At 58.0% G+C, this 16,335-nt stretch overlaps 5 protein-coding genes across 5 annotated transcripts; 3 read left to right on the plus strand and 2 right to left on the minus strand.

Moving 5' to 3' along the window:
- Positions 1 to 130: 130 nt before the first annotated feature.
- On the plus strand, positions 131 to 2,230 carry VTJ04DRAFT_7200 (uncharacterized protein; the record flags this gene model as incomplete). Its single annotated transcript, XM_069365502.1, has 4 exons — positions 131 to 676; positions 740 to 1,418; positions 1,467 to 1,960; positions 2,024 to 2,230. The coding sequence occupies 4 exons, from the start codon at positions 131 to 133 to the stop codon at positions 2,228 to 2,230; spliced, it is 1,926 nt and encodes a 641-aa protein (XP_069216529.1).
- Positions 2,231 to 2,790: 560 nt separating this feature from the next.
- Positions 2,791 to 8,266, minus strand: VTJ04DRAFT_7201 (uncharacterized protein; the record flags this gene model as incomplete). The annotated part of the gene is made up of 4 exons (XM_069365503.1): positions 2,791 to 7,110; positions 7,162 to 7,411; positions 7,506 to 8,209; positions 8,264 to 8,266. 4 exons carry the CDS (start codon positions 8,264 to 8,266, stop codon positions 2,791 to 2,793), a joined length of 5,277 nt encoding a protein of 1,758 aa, XP_069216530.1.
- Positions 8,267 to 10,560: 2,294 nt separating this feature from the next.
- On the plus strand, positions 10,561 to 11,838 carry VTJ04DRAFT_7202 (uncharacterized protein; the record flags this gene model as incomplete). Its single annotated transcript, XM_069365504.1, has 1 exon — positions 10,561 to 11,838. The coding sequence occupies one exon, from the start codon at positions 10,561 to 10,563 to the stop codon at positions 11,836 to 11,838; it is 1,278 nt and encodes a 425-aa protein (XP_069216531.1).
- Positions 11,839 to 12,394: 556 nt separating this feature from the next.
- On the minus strand, positions 12,395 to 13,417 carry VTJ04DRAFT_7203 (uncharacterized protein; the record flags this gene model as incomplete). The annotated part of the gene is made up of 1 exon (XM_069365505.1): positions 12,395 to 13,417. One exon carries the CDS (start codon positions 13,415 to 13,417, stop codon positions 12,395 to 12,397), a length of 1,023 nt encoding a protein of 340 aa, XP_069216532.1.
- Positions 13,418 to 14,586: 1,169 nt separating this feature from the next.
- VTJ04DRAFT_7204 (uncharacterized protein) lies at positions 14,587 to 16,288 on the plus strand (the record flags this gene model as incomplete). The annotated part of the gene is made up of 3 exons (XM_069365506.1): positions 14,587 to 14,677; positions 14,740 to 16,167; positions 16,227 to 16,288. The coding sequence occupies 3 exons, from the start codon at positions 14,587 to 14,589 to the stop codon at positions 16,286 to 16,288; spliced, it is 1,581 nt and encodes a 526-aa protein (XP_069216533.1).
- Between the last annotated feature and the right edge of the window lie 47 nt (positions 16,289 to 16,335).

A 16,335-nucleotide genomic window follows, 5' to 3' on the forward strand; every position in this document is an offset into this window, starting at 1 on the left:
TCTCCACCGCCACGTATCCTCTGGACTGGACACATATAAACAAAGTCCAGCCCAGCAAGTAGCATCCTCGCCGCCGTCGTCATCCGGGCATTTCGCATCAGCATCACAACTCTCTCCCAAAGTCTTCAACATGGAGGCTGCGTCAGCTCGCTACGCAGCGCGAGACCGCTGGGCTGATATGGGTCCCCCGGCCCAGTCACAACTCCAACGATACATCCAGGCCGCCTGCAGTCCCGACAAGTACGAGCCCGATCTCGCTCTCAACCTCGAGATTGCCGACCTCATCAACGCCAAGAAAGGCTCGGCCCCGCGTGAGGCCGCCGTGGCCATCGTCGGCTACATCAACCACCGCAATCCCAACGTCGCCCTCCTCGCCCTCAACCTGCTCGATATCTGCGTCAAGAACTGCGGCTACCCCTTCCATTTGCAAATCAGCACCAAGGAGTTCCTCAACGAACTCGTCCGTCGCTTTCCCGAACGACCCCCGGTTCGCCCCTCGCGTGTCCAGCTCAAGATCCTCGAAGCAATCGAAGAATGGCGCTCCACCATCTGCGAGACGAGTCGCTACAAGGAGGATCTGGGGTTTATCCGTGACATGCACCGGCTCCTGAGCTACAAGGGCTACACATTCCCCGAGATCCGCCGTGAAGATGTGGCCGTCTTGAATCCCAGCGATGTAGGACCGAAACCTCGCCCTGCTCGAAATTGCCACCTAGGAACGAATCGCTAACCAAAACAGACTCTCAAATCCGCCGAAGAAATGGAAGAGGAAGAACGCGAGGCACAATCGGCCAAGCTTCAGGAGCTCATTCGCCGAGGTACCCCTGAGGACCTGCGCGAGGCAAACAAACTGATGAAGATCATGGCCGGCTACGACACCCGCTCCAAAGTCGACTACCGCGCCAAGGCCGCCGAGGAGGTGGCCAAGATCCAACAGAAAGCAAAACTGCTCGAAGAAAGGCTAGACAACTTCCAGCCGGGAGACAAGATCGTCGACGGCGATGTGTTCTCGGAGCTCGCCGCCGCCCTGACGAGTGCCCAACCCAAGATCCAAAAGATGTGCGAGGAGGAATCGGATGACCACGAAGCTGTCGCCAAGCTCCTCGAGATCAACGACAGCATACACCGCACCGTTGAGCGGTACAAGCTGTTGAAGAAGGGGGACATCGAGGGGGCGAAGCGCGTCGCCAAGGGCGGCCCGGTATCAACAACAGGCGCGGGCGGAAAGGCGGCTTCGAAGGAAGTATCGCTGATCGATCTGGACGATGGGGACGCCAATGGCAGCAGTGCTGCTTCCCAGCAACCTTCCCAGACCGCTGGTGTCGAAGATGACCTTCTCGGTCTGTCATTAGGCGACTCGAGCAGTAGTACATTTGGTCAAACAGGTGGGATAGCTCTCGGCTATGGGGCCAACACAAGTGAGCATCGCAGAGTCGTCTCAGTTGAGCGGGAGCTAACCGTTCCAGATATTCCAGGCCCAGCATTGTTGTCATCCTTGACGCAAAGCAACAGCGCCAAGGGCCAAGTCCCGACGTCCGCATCCCCAGGTCCCTTCTCCAATTTCTCCTCCCTCACTTCCGCGCCGGCGTCAAAGTCGGCAACGCCTCAGCCTCCTTCCAAGCAGGCCTTCTCGCCGCCATCACAACAACAAGCTGCCGCCACCGACCCCTTCGCGGCGCTGGCATCCCTCTCCCCGACTCCACCTGCTGTTGCACCGGCACAGTCGGCACCTCCTCCAGCAAACGACGACGATGAGTGGAATTTTGCCTCCGCGCTGCCGCCAGAGCAGCCACAGCTGCCCAAGGAGCACCAGGTCGTCGTGAGCAACACGGGCCTGAGGATCGACATGGCGGCGAGACGCGCCGGGCCAAGCGATCCCCCGATCCAGCTGCTCTTTGCGTTTTCGAATAACGCAACACAACAGCTTACCGAGTTGCACTTCCAGCTGGCTGTGACCAAGGTATGTTGCCATCTCCGTAGTATGTGGTTTTCCAATGGCACCTGTATACTGACATGGAACCAGGGGTATGAGCTGCAATTGAAGCCGCAGTCCGGGAGGACGTTGGAGCCCAAGCAGGTCAGGGGAGTGACGCAGTATATCAGTGTGTGGCATGCGGGCGCGAAGGACAGGAAAGTGGAATCTGTGAGGCTCAGGTGGCGCGTGTCGTATAAGCTTGGTGGTGAGTTGAAGCAGGAGATGGGGGAGATTCCCGAGTTTAGTCTTGCATAGTATGGGCTCAGGGGAACGGGGTTGGGTGGTGTGGGTAGAAGAGATGAACTAGTCTGAGCGGCATGACACTGCATGGCATGGCGAGTGTAGGCGTGTATGAACGGATCGGAGTTGATATCCAGGTCGTTTGAGAATGGGTTGTCGGTTCGATTCTAAGAGAGAGGAACAAAAGATCTACGTGGTACATGCATCACTCATGGCGCTGCTGTTTGATATCCTGGAGTAGCAAGTAAAATCAACAGAAGGACGGTCAACAAACACTTTGACACCTCACCGTTTTATGTGCTATAAACGGTAAATCATGATGGTATTTTCCTCTCGAAGTAATAATGATGATAATGAATGCTACTGATACAAAAACACACTGATGCTATCCAATCCCTCATGCTACCTGCTTGTTCATCAACCCCAATATGAAACCATAAAGACATGCATCCATGCACCTGATAAATACAATGGAACATAAAAAGAAAAAAAAAAGAAAAAAGAGAAAAAAAGGAAAACTAAAATGTCCTCATAACCCATCGACATTTTCATACCTCCCTCAGGCCTTCACCCCCTCACCCCCTCCAACTCCTCGTAGTACCAGGGAAACTCCCCGCCCTACCCCGTCTCACACCCCCTCGTGGTGGACTCGCGCCTGTTGCTGTCCCACTGCCCCCAATCGGCGGGGTGGCTAGCGTAGCAGGCGTGGCAAGCGTCGTGGGCGTCGTCGTAGGCGTATGCGTGTCAAACCCAAACCCAACTACCGTCCCGTCGTCCATCATGATCCCCGCCGCCGGGTGGATGGCAGTTGTTGTTGTTGTTGTGGTGGTGGTGGTGGTGGTGGTCCGTCCGGGAGCGGAGGATGAACGGGCCATTGCTTCCCCTCCCTCTCCTCCGACGCCGACTAGGGTTGGTTCAGCAGCAGCGATGAGATTGCTGTCGTCGGGTGGGACGATGACGGTCGTCGGAAGAACCCCGCCGCCAACGCCGCTGATCCCCCCGATCCCGGCGAGCTCGTCGTCATTGCCTTCGAACAGGTCGACCCCGAGGCCCAAACCTATCCCCGTTGATGCTGATCGTCCACCACCACCATGCCCTTGCCCGTGTCCGTGCCCGTGCTGGTGTTCGCCCGCCTGACCAGCAGGAGACGGGTACGCGTAGCTATACCCATGGCCGAACCCAACCGGTTGTTGTTGAGCACGTGAATGTCCGTGTCCTCCGTGTCCTCCATGTCCAACGCCCTGTTGTTGTTGTGGTAGTTGCTGTTGTGGATACCCCCAACTCCCGTACCCCCTTTGATGCTGATACCGTCTATGCTGCTGCTCCCACCGGTTATAGCTCGTGTCCACGTCCGGGAAGGCATTGTCCAGCCGCGGGGATGGCTCGGTTTCGGTGTAGCTCGGGGGGTGGGCGCGGGTGAAGGAGAGGGGAAGGCCGGGCCCGCCGCCGCCGTGTCCGACCCCTGGTGCTGGCCCTGGCAGGGTGGTGCTGGAGGAGGTGAAGCGGATGGGTAGGGAGGGGGTGTGGATCGGGAGGGTGGTTGAGCTTGCTCCTCCTGGAGTTACTGTTCCTGATCCTGTCACTGCGAGGTCGGGATGGTGGTGATGGCTGTGGGAAGGGGTGCGGGCGGGTGAGGAGGAGCGGGAGGGCGGGGATTGGTGAATTTTGGGGAGTTGTTGTTGGGGGGAAAGGTGTTGGTGTTGGTAGTTGGGATGGTTCGGGTTGAAGTGCGGGTATGTTGCAATGGTGGTGGCGATGGTTTGGCCCGGCGGGGTGACGCCGAGGCTGTTGGAGTTGGAGCCGCCGCTGCTGGAGCCGCGGTGGGAGTTGTCGCGCGACATGGGCTGCGAGGAGTAGCCTGCCGCGGGGCCACCGCGGAGGAATTGCAGCTGGGGATGACCGGGGCCGAGAGGCGGGTGTTGTTGTGCGCTGGGAAGAAGAGAGGGGTAGGATAGCGACATGCGATCGTCCGCGGCGTAGGGATAGTGGGCCGGTCCTGCTCCTGCTGGGGCTGGGGTATATGTGCCGTCATTGGGGTTGTAGTAGAGAGTGTCGTACCGGTGGACGATGACCGGCACAGGACCGCCGTTGCTGCCGGCCGGTTGGGTGGCAGGGAGGATGAGGTCGTCGGTAGGGATGGCAGAGAAGGAGGGAGGCGGGAACGGCGAGGCCCGGTTCGCCGGGCTGGAGCTGGCGGAGCGGCTGCCGCGGAAGGGCGGGCGTGGAGGAGTGGCGATGAAGTCCGCCGGATCGTCCTGGGTCATGGCGGGAATGCTCGGGACGGTACTATGGGTTGAGAGCTGGCCCTGGCTCTGAGGACGGCGCGGCGGTGCTGTTTTGTTGGCATCTTCGCTGTTCTTCTTGTCTGATGAGGGCAAGATTGTCTTGAGCATGCGGATGGTCTTCTCGGTCCAGCTCTTGGGTGAGGACAAGATCTGCGCTGACACGTCCGTGGTCGGCGTTTTTACCGTCTGAGCCACCGCCCAGCTATTCCTCCCGACGAGCGTCATCGGCCGGGCGCCCGAGGACGAGGGGCGGCCTTCTCCTCCCACCTCGCCTAGCGGAGACGGCGGCGCGGCGAGCTTGATCTTGTGAAGCTGAGCTGCGGCTTCACTCTGCGCCGTTATTGGGGGCAAGGACATCAGCGTCATTGCCCTCTTGCCGTTGTTGCTTGTGCTAGCACCGCGGTCTGTGCCCCCGATAGACCCAGCAGCCACAGCCTGGCTCAGACCAACGCGCGGGTCGCTGCGGTAGGCGCGCGGATCAGCGATCTCCCTATCCCGCCAGGCGCCGGCCCGGTCGTGATACCGCCTCGACTGCTGCCGGACAATGACGCGGTGTGTCGGCCTGGTGGTGTGCCAGTCCTCAAAGTACGACTGGCAACCGCTGCTCCCTGGACGGCCACCACCGGAAGGGTCCGGCGATGCCGTGACGATCGAAGCCGCATCGCTGAGATGGAGCTGGGTACCATGCATCGAGAGCACAAGCGTGTTCTGGTCGTCGTCGTCCACCCCGCCAGAGATGGCGCTGGCGGCATCGTAGGTGTCCAGAATCCCCGGCGTCGGCGGCATGGCCGTACTCTCGGGATACGGGGGCCACTCCAAGGATTGACGGCCGGGCAGGTCCACGTGCGTAGGCGACTGGATATGGTCGATGCTACGAGGGTCCCGGAGCGATCCGGTCCGGCTGAGCTGGCTGCTTTCGTGAGACTGGATGGTGGCGGCATCGGACGGCGAGGACGTGCTGAGCCTGTCGAAAACAGAGGCCGGGTGTTCCTCGGCGGAGCCGTCGACGATGTTCTTCTGCACGGCCTGCGAGAGCTCCGTGATGCGGTCATCGATGCCCGACAGCCGAGCATTGAGGTGTTCGCGCGCCCCGGAGAGCTTGGGATACCGCCGCTGGAAGCGGTTGAGATGCTGCTGGAGCTTGGCCCCGTGGATGGAGAAGCGGCGGTAGTCCTCGGGCAGGCCGACGCGCGAGTCCTCGCGGATGCGGCGGTCGGCTTCGTCATAGGAGCGAGCCCAGACGGCGACGGCGCGCTCAAGCCAGAAGCCAAGCTGGCGCTTTTCTTGGAGGCTGTCGATGAAGAAGGCCTGAACCACGCTGTGGACGCGCAGCAGGTCGAGGTAGTCGACGTGCCGATCGAAGCTGCGACGCGAGCTGCGCGAGCTGGTCGGCGAGACATCGCCGTCGCCCTCGGACCGCTCGACCAGCGCGAAGGCGATGAGGACCTTGAGCGTGTTGTTGAGGTTGGCCGTGCGGTGCGCGGCGTCGCGCGTCTTGACGGGCGTGCTCTTGTCGAGCGCCGACAGGCCCAGCGCCAGCATCTCGACGGGCACGTGCTGGTCAAAGAAGACGAGCAGAGACATGAGGTTCAGCGCCGCTGTCTCGCCGCGGTTCTCGAGCTGCTCGCGCACCGCCTTGTACGCCGGCAGGTCGCCCGCGGTAGGCCGGTCGCGGTACGACCTGACATAGCGGGCCAGCGGTTCGCGCGTAGCCTTCAGGTGCTGAGCGGCAACGTGGATCATCAGGGGCAGTCTTCCCATCAGGCCGACAAGCTCTGCCGCCTTTTCCTGGTCGTCCGCGCTCCACGGCTTCTTGCGCTCCATCTCGAGCAGCAACAAGTCCGTGGCCTCCTGCTGCGTCAGCAGCCCCAGCTCCATGACCTGCGGGTTGTTGAAACGGGGATCACCGGTGACGGCGCGCTCCGTCGACGTGTAGATCATGCTGGTGTTGCGGGCGTCAGGAATAAACTCGTGCAGCCCGGGAATGTCGAACTGTATGCCGTCAAACACCACCAGCCACTCGGACTGTGAGTTCAGCCAGCGCCGGACAAGGTGGACGATCTTGCGCGGGTCGCGCAGCTCCTCCACGTCTCGCTGGTCAATCAGTCCGCGCAGCGCCTCGTTACGTGCGATCCTCCAGAACCAGTACTCGAGTTCATGCCGCGACTTGGCCCGCACCCAGTACACGCCGCCAGGATAGTCGTCCTTGTGCTGGAACACATACTGTCGTGCGAGGTGCGTCTTGCCACCTCCAGGGAGACATTGGATCAGGACGGCCGACGTGCCTTCGGAGCGCCGTTTCCTGTCCATCAACATCTCGTGGAGACCCCGCAGTTCATCCTCGCGGCCGATAAAGTATGAGTTCGGCCGGAACTTGTCGGGGTGGATGAAAAGGGGCTCGTGGTCTGGATGATCCGGCTGGGGAGGCGGATCTGGAGCAGGAGGGAGAGCCTTCGGCTCCGAGGCTGGCGGCAGAGCCTTCGGGGTGTCGGTGGAAGGGGGAAGAGGTAGGGCCGGAGTCGAAACAGATCCAGAGGTCCCAGGAAGGGCAGCTGGAGGTGTGGACGCAAGGGGAAGGTTATTCTGTCCTCCCAAGGCCTGGCCGGGGTTCTTATGGTGTTAGTCAACAGATGTATCCTCATGTTGATGATGGTCTCTTACATAGAGGCGTGCCCGTTCAAAGTTTTCCAAATTCGCCCGGACCCGGCGCTGGTCCTCCTCAACCTCCCAGCGGATCGGGATGACGTTGGGCGCGTCGGCAATCCACTCGCGAATCGCCGTCGAGACGGTTAACCACCCGGGCGCGCTTTCGCTCTCGAACTTACACATGCCCGAATGCGTTGCCTCAATGCCGTAGTACGTTACACCGGGGAGCTGAGGGCTGGCTGACACGGCATCGACGACCAGGAATCTGGGAAATGGTCAGCATTTCTCTGTCTAACGTTGCATCTGCTTAACGGAAAATGCATCCTCTGCATATTAGGACGAAAAGGGGGGGAACACACTGTGCCATGCCCTTCACGCTGGTCTTGTGGTTCTCATGGACCATGTGAATCTTGAAGCGCTGGTAGATGTCGAGGAAGTGATTGGTGATTTGTTGCAGAGTCTCGCTGTCCTTCTTGAGCGTCTTCAGCAGCACCGGCTCAGTGCTGATGAGCTTCTTAGGGACGACGGCATCCGCCATGCGCTGGATGATGGTGCCCCAGGTGGCGAGGTCGGCGCCGCCGTGCGGAGTGCCCAGGAAGATGATGCCATAAGTCGACACGTAAATCGACCGGAGATCTTCTTGGTTGGCGTCGCGAAGGTCGTTGGAGTAGAGCAGAGCCCGCTTGGTCAAGATGCCTCCCAAACTGTGGACAACCCAAATGATGGGGAGACGCTCGGTGCCCTGGCTCTTGCGGAAGGCCGTGAGCGTGCTGACGAGGGTCTGCGCATGGTGGTGGATGAAGTTGTCGCTGGGGCTCTTGGATTGCCGTTCCCAGAAGCCGCTGTAGACGTCGGCGTTGTATCCATACACCAAGATGTTGGCGTGCTGATCATGAAGTGCCGGGGGGAGCAGGTCCGTAGGCCAGTAGACCCCGTTGGGGGCAAGCCATGTCTTTGCCGGGGCACCGTTAAGGCCGTGGACAAGCACTATATCAGCCTTGGCTTGGGGGTGGCGGTAGACTGCCGTAACCTCGAACCGGTTTGGGGTCTTGTTTATCGTGGCCTGACTTGTGATGAGTGCGCCGTGTTGGCGGGACGGCCCGTTCTCGGCACTTACCATGCTTGCTGCTGTTGTAACTTGGAAAAGCCGGCCTCGTCTTATGTCATTCCCGGCTGATGTTGTCCGTGATAGCTGCCGATGCTTCTGTATGCGGAAGCACGAATGCAACCGCTGCTGGGGGACGACGTGTTATAAAAGAATCTTGTCGGCCGGTGCCTGAAGCTCAGCCACGAGGCCCTCCAGGTGAGGCTACAAGGGCTGCGAAGGAGCTCAAGGGACACAAGAGGGACGTGCGATGTGAGCAGTCACTCTCGGGCGAATATCATATTATTTCCAAAGGCGGGCGTGTTTCGCCGTGGCGATCCTCATCCATCAGCCGATCGCCACGGTCAGTCGCTGTTGAGACATACGAAGCAGAAAGATGGGAGAATATTGGTCTAGGTATTTCCTAGAGAACGAAGTCTCACAAAGGTGAAGTTTGCCAGAGACACGAATGCTGCAGGACTGCGGGGGGCAGACACGACGTGGAGGGCGCGATTCGAAGCGGGGAGGGCACCCATCCAGCGTCAGCTACCTGACTGACCTAGGTCTTGGGACTTGTCACGCGGCGAGCGACAGAGGCATGTATTGACCATACCGACGGGCCAGCTGAGCAATCCCCCTTTTTGGGGGCAGCCCATAAACGTCCAGTTAAAATCCTACGTCCCGCATCTGTTTCGACAATATTGGGCTCCCACACGCCCGTCCTAGGGGGCTTACTTGTGTTTTGGGATCCCCGCATTTCGTTGCAGCCTCAAAGGAGCGAAAGCAGGGACGCAAGCTGCAAGGAGAAAACCACAAATGCTTCGAGGCGCAGCAGCTCGGTTGGTCCTGAGCCTCAGCCCGGCGCTAGAACCCTGCCCATCCAAGCCCCTGGGTTGCCCATTGCATCGGCTCCGGGTTCGCTCCCCGGCCAAGAACGCCATGCAGGAGAGCCCACCACATGCCGCCCGGGGGTTGCCGCCGAAAAGTACTGTACGATCGAATCACCGGCATCGGGCACATGAGGTTGTGTTGCACCCGTTTACCATGCCGATAACCTGGCTACAGCGTATGTTGTCGAACCTCAATTCTGCATCTCGATATTTGGTCGGGGAACACAACGACACAACGTGGGGAAATTATAACCATAGCATGGCTATTAATCCTGGTGTGACTCGAACTGCTCACCGAACAGGATGTCATGACTTTTCGGCTCGACCGAGCTTCGAGACAGAACATTTAGCTTGCGTCACCTTCTGACGCACATGGGTGTTATATCATCTTTTAGTTCACCTCAGCGAGGGCTTTGAGCCGAGGCTTACTAGTGCTCAGAGGCAAACTGAGTCGCCCTATGTTTGCCGCCATGCTTGGCTTGTTGGGCTGCGCAAGGTATGGACACACTAGGTGCCTATTTTGCTCTGAGACAACGATGTTTGAGGCGTTACGTCGAGTTGGTAATAGATATGGCAAGAAGACGGCTAGAGAAGGGAAATATTATCTGTTCTCGTCTCCTGTTTCTTGGAGTCTCATTTGAGTCCCTGTCGAGGTATTAGTACCACATACCTGACTCGTAATGATGGGTTCATTTGAATACTACTGTTGAGTATATCCTTGACGAACTAGCTGAATATAATACTCTTACGTCACAGGCAATAAACGAACTAGAAAACGGGGAGGGTCCTTGGAATCAAAACAATCATCAGCGCAAAGAGGGTTGAACTGGAGTTCTGCATATGTCCGTATACGCAGATATATAGATATGCATATCATGAGTTGGCCATGAAGAGATTGTCTTTTAGCTCCATAACAATGTCATTTCAGAAATACTATGCCATATTTACGCATCCTCTTGTCAGGGTTTGAATATGGCCGTTGAATGACAAACGCCGTTGGAACCAAGGCGAGCAAAAGTGTCGACGTCAGCGAGACTCCGACGTGACACGCTTCCTTAGCACAAAGAAGCCAAGATGATGTTCCAGACACAGCTGAAGGCCCCAGGAAATATCAGAACCAGCTAGGTGCTGCACACTATGAGGAAAATAGTCCAGGTAAAATGGAGCTATCGACCTAGGGTCCTGGTCATCTAGCTCCGAGTACACCCACAAAAACCAGGGGGTAATCAGCCTTAAAAAAGCTACCGGCGAGGCGATCAACCTGGTAGGGCTGAGTAGATTAAAACCCGTAGCTCGCATCGTGCCAGGCATTACTGCCATGTTAGTTGCTCATCTTCGTCGCACAGAAAATATTAGTATATCCTCCGCCTCCATCACTCTCCCATCTGTCAACCAGAACAAACAGCTCTGTCACACATCCTTGACTCGACTTCCTGCACGATGAGCGACGAACATCTTGCCGATGTCAAGACCCGGTTGCACGTATTAGAGGGGCGTGATATCCATATCAGACCAGATGACCACGGCCTTTACGACAAACTCACCCACGAGCAGCTAGCCGACGACAGCGTGTTCTGGTCTCCCACCATCCCCGAACGCAAGGAGCCCGGCCCGATACCGCCCGAGATCGAAAAGGTCCTGATCGGGGGAGCCCGCGCACTGGCCTTAATCGTCCCCAAGGTCGCAGAGAAGGTGTGCCCGCAACTCAAAGGGATCCTCACCGTCGGTGCCGCCGTCGTGTCGTATCTCCTTCGCGACGGTAAATCGGACGACGACCAGAAGAACAAGGTCGTCCCCATTAAGCCGGACGTCATTGCGGCCCTGAAAGACACCCGGCTGCAGCTTTACCGGGCCAAGCTGGACGCGCTGCTCAACATCATCCAGATCCGCGGCAACAAGAACGAGGATGTCTTCAACCGCGTCTCGTCCGCGGACTTCGTCGTGATTAAAAAGGTGTATGACATTCTCGACGAGAACGCGTTTGGCGCCAGAGACGACCAATGCTCGCTGCTCGTCATGGTCGAGAGCCTGCTCAATAACTTCCACTGGGGATCGCATGACGTCGAGAAGGACATCATGTATCTCGTCCCTTTCATGATCCAATGCATGCAACTTCGGCTTGTCCTGTCAGCAAACCTTGTTGCCATCTGCAGGGATAGCAAGGACATGAAGGAGTTCGCCGATCGCTACGTCGTTGAGTTCCAGACCGATCTGGATTTTGTTGCCTCGACTCTCCGCATCATCGTCGAGAAGCTCAGGAAACTAATGGCCGACGAGAAGAAGAAGCGAAGGGATTGCTTCAAGGGCGAGCTCAAACCCCCAAACTTTATATGGACGTCCCGGTACCCATGGACGTGGTCATTTACTGATGACTACTCCGGCCGGACTTTCAACTACGTTTTCGGGCCGGGCTTGCTCAAAGAATTGTTGGACAGGCTCCCTTTGAGGCCCCCTGTCCCAACTTATGGGGTTGTATTCGAATTTACAAAAGAGACATCCAGATCTATGATGGACTGGTACAAGGAGCAGCTGGAGCTCCATATCGAGCGCCGATTCAGCGTGCTCGAACAGGTCGTCGGCATGTGGGAACAAGTCGCTGGGGCCCTCGAGGAGTACTGGAAGCTCCAGCCTGGAAGCCCGGAACATCCCCTCTACGGTCGGGACATGTACAGCCAAATGGTTGCTTTGGTGGATGGTCCCGTCGCTGAGGGTTCATGACATTTGTGGAAATGGGGAGGTGTTGGAAGCGTGGAGGAAAACCGATTGTCAATTGTTTGCATGCCCTTCGGAAGTAGCTAAAGACATGAAGTATCATTTCGTAATGCATCTAAGGCAGACGACTGCGCTCTTGTTGCTGGCACTCAGTCCCCCTTTCGAAATCAGATCAAGGATTGAATCGGACGGAGCGGGACGGGAGGGGGCGGATCGGACCGGGACTTGGCATTTCGCCCCGACGGAGTCGACGGAACCGAGCTGCAACCCATCTGGCACCTGAAGACGGACATACCCGAGAAGGGCATTGTTTGCTCAAACACCACGCACTCATTGCTGTGTCTCGGGAGCCGGGTTACCCCTGATCAGGAACCGCGCTGCTACTTACAAGTGAGACCAATTCTTGGAGACGCGTTCCCGATTTGCCTCAACACCATGTCTTGCAAGCAGGTGGCGCTGGTGGTAAGAGGCGTTGGTAACACCAGAAACAATATACAGACCTGATCACTGTCTAATCAGGTCATGTGGCATTCTAGACGCTTCCTTGCCTGCCGCCACATCTTCAATCCTTAGGGGCCTGCATGAGCACGTATTCCCTCGTGCTGGACCCAAACTGAATCATGTCCTTGTTGCGAAGTTCCAGGTACCGACTTTCCGGCACTCTGAAGCCGTTGAGCATGGTTCCGTTGGCGCTCTCGAGGTCGATCAGATACGGCTTGACACGCCCAATCTTGTCGCCGTACTCGTTGCGCTTTTCGGTGTAGCGGAATTGGATAACGGCGTGCTGCTTGCTGATGCTCGGATGCTGGGCAGGAAGGTCGACCACAGCGAGCTCGCGGCCAATCAACCAGCAGGATCGGTCGCTGAGATCGATTGTCTCAACGATGTCATTGTCCTTGAACACAAAGAGCTTCCATGAATCGCGGGGAAGCCGAGCCTCAGGTGGCTCGTGGTACTTGAGGGTAATGGTGGTACCATCGGCTTGGAGGACAGAGTTTGAGGCGGCGGCGAGCACTCCCGAGTTGCCAAAGTTGGGCTTTTCGACAGGCTTCTCGGGCACCTCACCTCGGCTCATGGCGAACGAGTCGTTCTGCGAAGGCAATGGGCCGGACCGTTTGATAAGGCTTCGCCCATTGCTTGAGTGCGCCTCTTTGCTGTCGTCCCTTCGCCTGCCTCCTGACCTCGAGCGCTCCGCAGGACTCTTCCGCCTGCTCGGGCGTCCCGCCCTGTCATCATCATTCAGATCTCGCCTCCCATCGCCGCGTTCCCGACTCCTGTCTCGGCGGCTCTCCCTGGCCCGATCGCGGTCGCGGTCGCGATCTCGGCGTCGGTCGTAATCTCTGTCTCGGTCCCTCCTCTTTTCTCTGTCTCTTGACCGAGGTCGCCTCTCTCTTGACCTGGATCTTGATGCTGGTGTTCTTGAACGCCTCCAACGTTCCAGGTCGCGTGACCTGGATCGATGACTCCTTCGGGCGATCTCTCCGTCCCTAGTGCTGTGTGTGCGTCCGTCCTCACGATAACTTGTCTTGTCGTAGGGCTTGCGACTCGTGCCCCGGTCGCCACGGGCGGTGCTGTCGAGGTCCATGGAGGATTGCAAAATGATGTGGTGGCCCGTCTCAGAAGTCCAAATATTAAGCAATCAGCATCTGACAATGTAACAAATTACCAAAGAGGAAGACGGGACAAGGGTCCAATGTTTCGCCGAACGGTGATGCTGGCGACGCGGTGCTGTGTTTAGATTCCCTGGCGCGACGCTTGACGAAGCTTGCGTGACGAAACTGGCCTGGTGTCGCTGCGTCTGGCTGCGTGCCAAGAATGACTGGATCCACCCGAAATGTGGGGCTGCACTGGTTGCCTGATCTTGCGATGGACTTGCCGGCCGTGGAGGAGGCCCAGACAGGTGGGAAACAGTGGGGCAAATCCCCCGTTTCAGTGGCGGCGCACCTGCCGTGCCCCGTCATCAGTGCTTTGCCAGCAGTCAACCCCCAACCTGACGGAGGGAGGAACAAGGCAGCACAGAGACAGCAGGCGATGGGCTGCCTGCCCGAGCGAATGACTCCATCCCTGGCCGCTCAAGCCTCCACCGCCTTCCCTTGCCTGCTTGGGCCGGACTGGCCATGATGCACTTTCATCCCAGATTCACGACCTGAGCCTGCATTTCCTCATCCCATTTCCTCCGACACCTCATATCCCATCTCTCGCTGGAACTTATGCTCTCCTCCTCTCCCTGAACTTCTTTGTCGGACTGTTGGGTTTCTTCCCTTCCCCATCTGATCCTCTTCATCCCTCATTATCTCCTCCCCCACTTCCATCTGTCCCTCTTGCACCCCTCTCCAATTCCCCATTCCCGACCCAACTCTCACACCCCTGCAGCCCGTCCTCACGTCACTCAGCCCACCGGCCGCCTCCGTCAACCTTCGCATCCTTTCCCTGTCTTCCCCCCTTGGTGTGGCTGACCAACGAAACAACCCTCCATCTGAACTGAGTGGCGGCTTGATTTCGTGGAATTTGCCTCCCTTTTAAACCACTCCTCCCTCGTCCCGACTTCGGATCCCTTGCGACTCTGTCCGATCGCGAGGGAAGTGTTTCACACGGACAGCGCACAGCGTCGACACCATTCCCCCAACAACGCGGAAGCGAAAGGCCGCTGAGGCGACGAGTTCCTCTTCGGCTTCCATTCCCAACAAGAGGATCCTCGCCTCAGCTGGCCTCGACTCGGTCCCTCCCACTCCCGTGACGGCCGCATCCAACGACATGGATACCGACGACGACTTTATGTCCAACGTCTCCAGCGACGAGGACATGATCCAGGATGACAGCGAGAACGAGCTGTCGGGCGATGATGGTTGGTACCAGCCTGCTTTCCCGCACATAGAGTTCCGCATATTGACGGTTTCGTGATTCCAGATTTCGGTTTCGACGATGAGCCTGATGCCTACATCGACTCCCAGAAAGATAGCCAAGAAAAGAAGAAGGCAGCCTACGAGGTCAACTTCAAGGTCTATCAGCCGAGCGACATCCAGAAGCAACAAAATGATCTCATCAACGAGGTCAACATGATTCTTGATATCTCCAAGGAGGAGGCCGCCATCCTGCTCCGACATTTCCGATGGAACAAGGAACGCTTGATTGAGGACTACATGGACAAGCCGGGCGAAGTGCTTGACGCGGCTGGCTTGTCACAGTCCTCAGCCCGCGAGCTCAAAATTCGGATTGTGCCGGGGTTCTCGTGCGACATCTGCTGCGAGGACGATCCTGGCCTCGAGTCATTCGCCCTCAAGTGTGGTCATCGCTATTGCGTGGACTGCTACCGACAGTACCTCTCGCAGAAGATCCTCGGTGAGGGCGAGGCTGCTCGGATTCAGTGCCCGTCTGAGGGCTGCAACCTCATCATCGACGCACGATCCCTCGACTTGCTGGTGACGCCCGAGCTCACAGAGCGCTACCATGAACTGCTCCACCGCACATATGTCGAGGACAAGGACACCCTCAAGTGGTGCCCAGCGCCCGACTGCGAGAATGTGGTCGAGTGCGGGGTTAAGAAGAAGGACCTGGACCGGATCGTGCCGACGGTTGCATGCCTGTGCGGCCACCGCTTCTGCTTCGGGTGCGCTCTCAACGACCACCAGCCGGCGCCGTGCGAGTTGGTCAAGAAGTGGCTCAAGAAGTGCGCCGATGATTCGGAAACGGCCAACTGGATCTCGGCCAACACCAAAGAGTGTCCCAAGTGCAACAGCACCATCGAGAAGAACGGCGGCTGCAACCATATGACATGCCGCAAGTGCAAGCACGAGTTCTGCTGGATGTGCATGGGTCTGTGGTCGGAGCACGGCACGAGTTGGTACAACTGCAACCGCTACGAAGAGAAGAGCGGTGTCGAGGCTCGCGACGCCCAGGCCCGGTCACGGATCTCGCTTGAGCGCTACCTGCATTACTACAACCGCTACGCCAACCATGAGCAGTCAGCCCGTCTCGACAAGGATCTCTATGCCAAGACGGAGAAGAAGATGGTGCAGCTGCAGAAGGAGTCGGGCATGTCGTGGATTGAGGTGCAGTACCTCAGCGCGGCGTCGCAGGCGCTTCAGACCTGCCGGCAGACCCTCATGTGGACCTATGCATTTGCCTTCTATCTCGCGAGGAACAACCTCACGGAAATCTTTGAGGACAACCAGAAGGATCTTGAGATGGCGGTCGAGGCTCTGTCGGAGATGTTTGAGCGGCCCATCACTTCCTTGGCCGATCCCAAGCTCAAGGTGGAAATCATGGATAAGACGTCGTACTGCAACAAGCGCCGCTTGATCCTTCTGGAGGATACGGCCCAGAACCTCGCTGATGGTAAGCATGGTCATCAATGTCTGGAGATGTGAAAGACATGGCTAACGGTATCGAACTAGGGCGCTGGACGTTCAACACGGATTTGACTGGCGCGAGCAGCAGCTCCGGCCTTCGCCGCTAGGAGGGCGACGAAGGAAGCAGAAAGCGGCAGCGTCGGTGAATCACGAA

Source organism: Mycothermus thermophilus (genome assembly GCF_041956435.1).
Source record: "Mycothermus thermophilus strain CBS 625.91 unplaced genomic scaffold VTJ04scaffold_5, whole genome shotgun sequence".
Lineage (NCBI taxonomy): Eukaryota > Fungi > Ascomycota > Sordariomycetes > Sordariales > Chaetomiaceae > Mycothermus > Mycothermus thermophilus.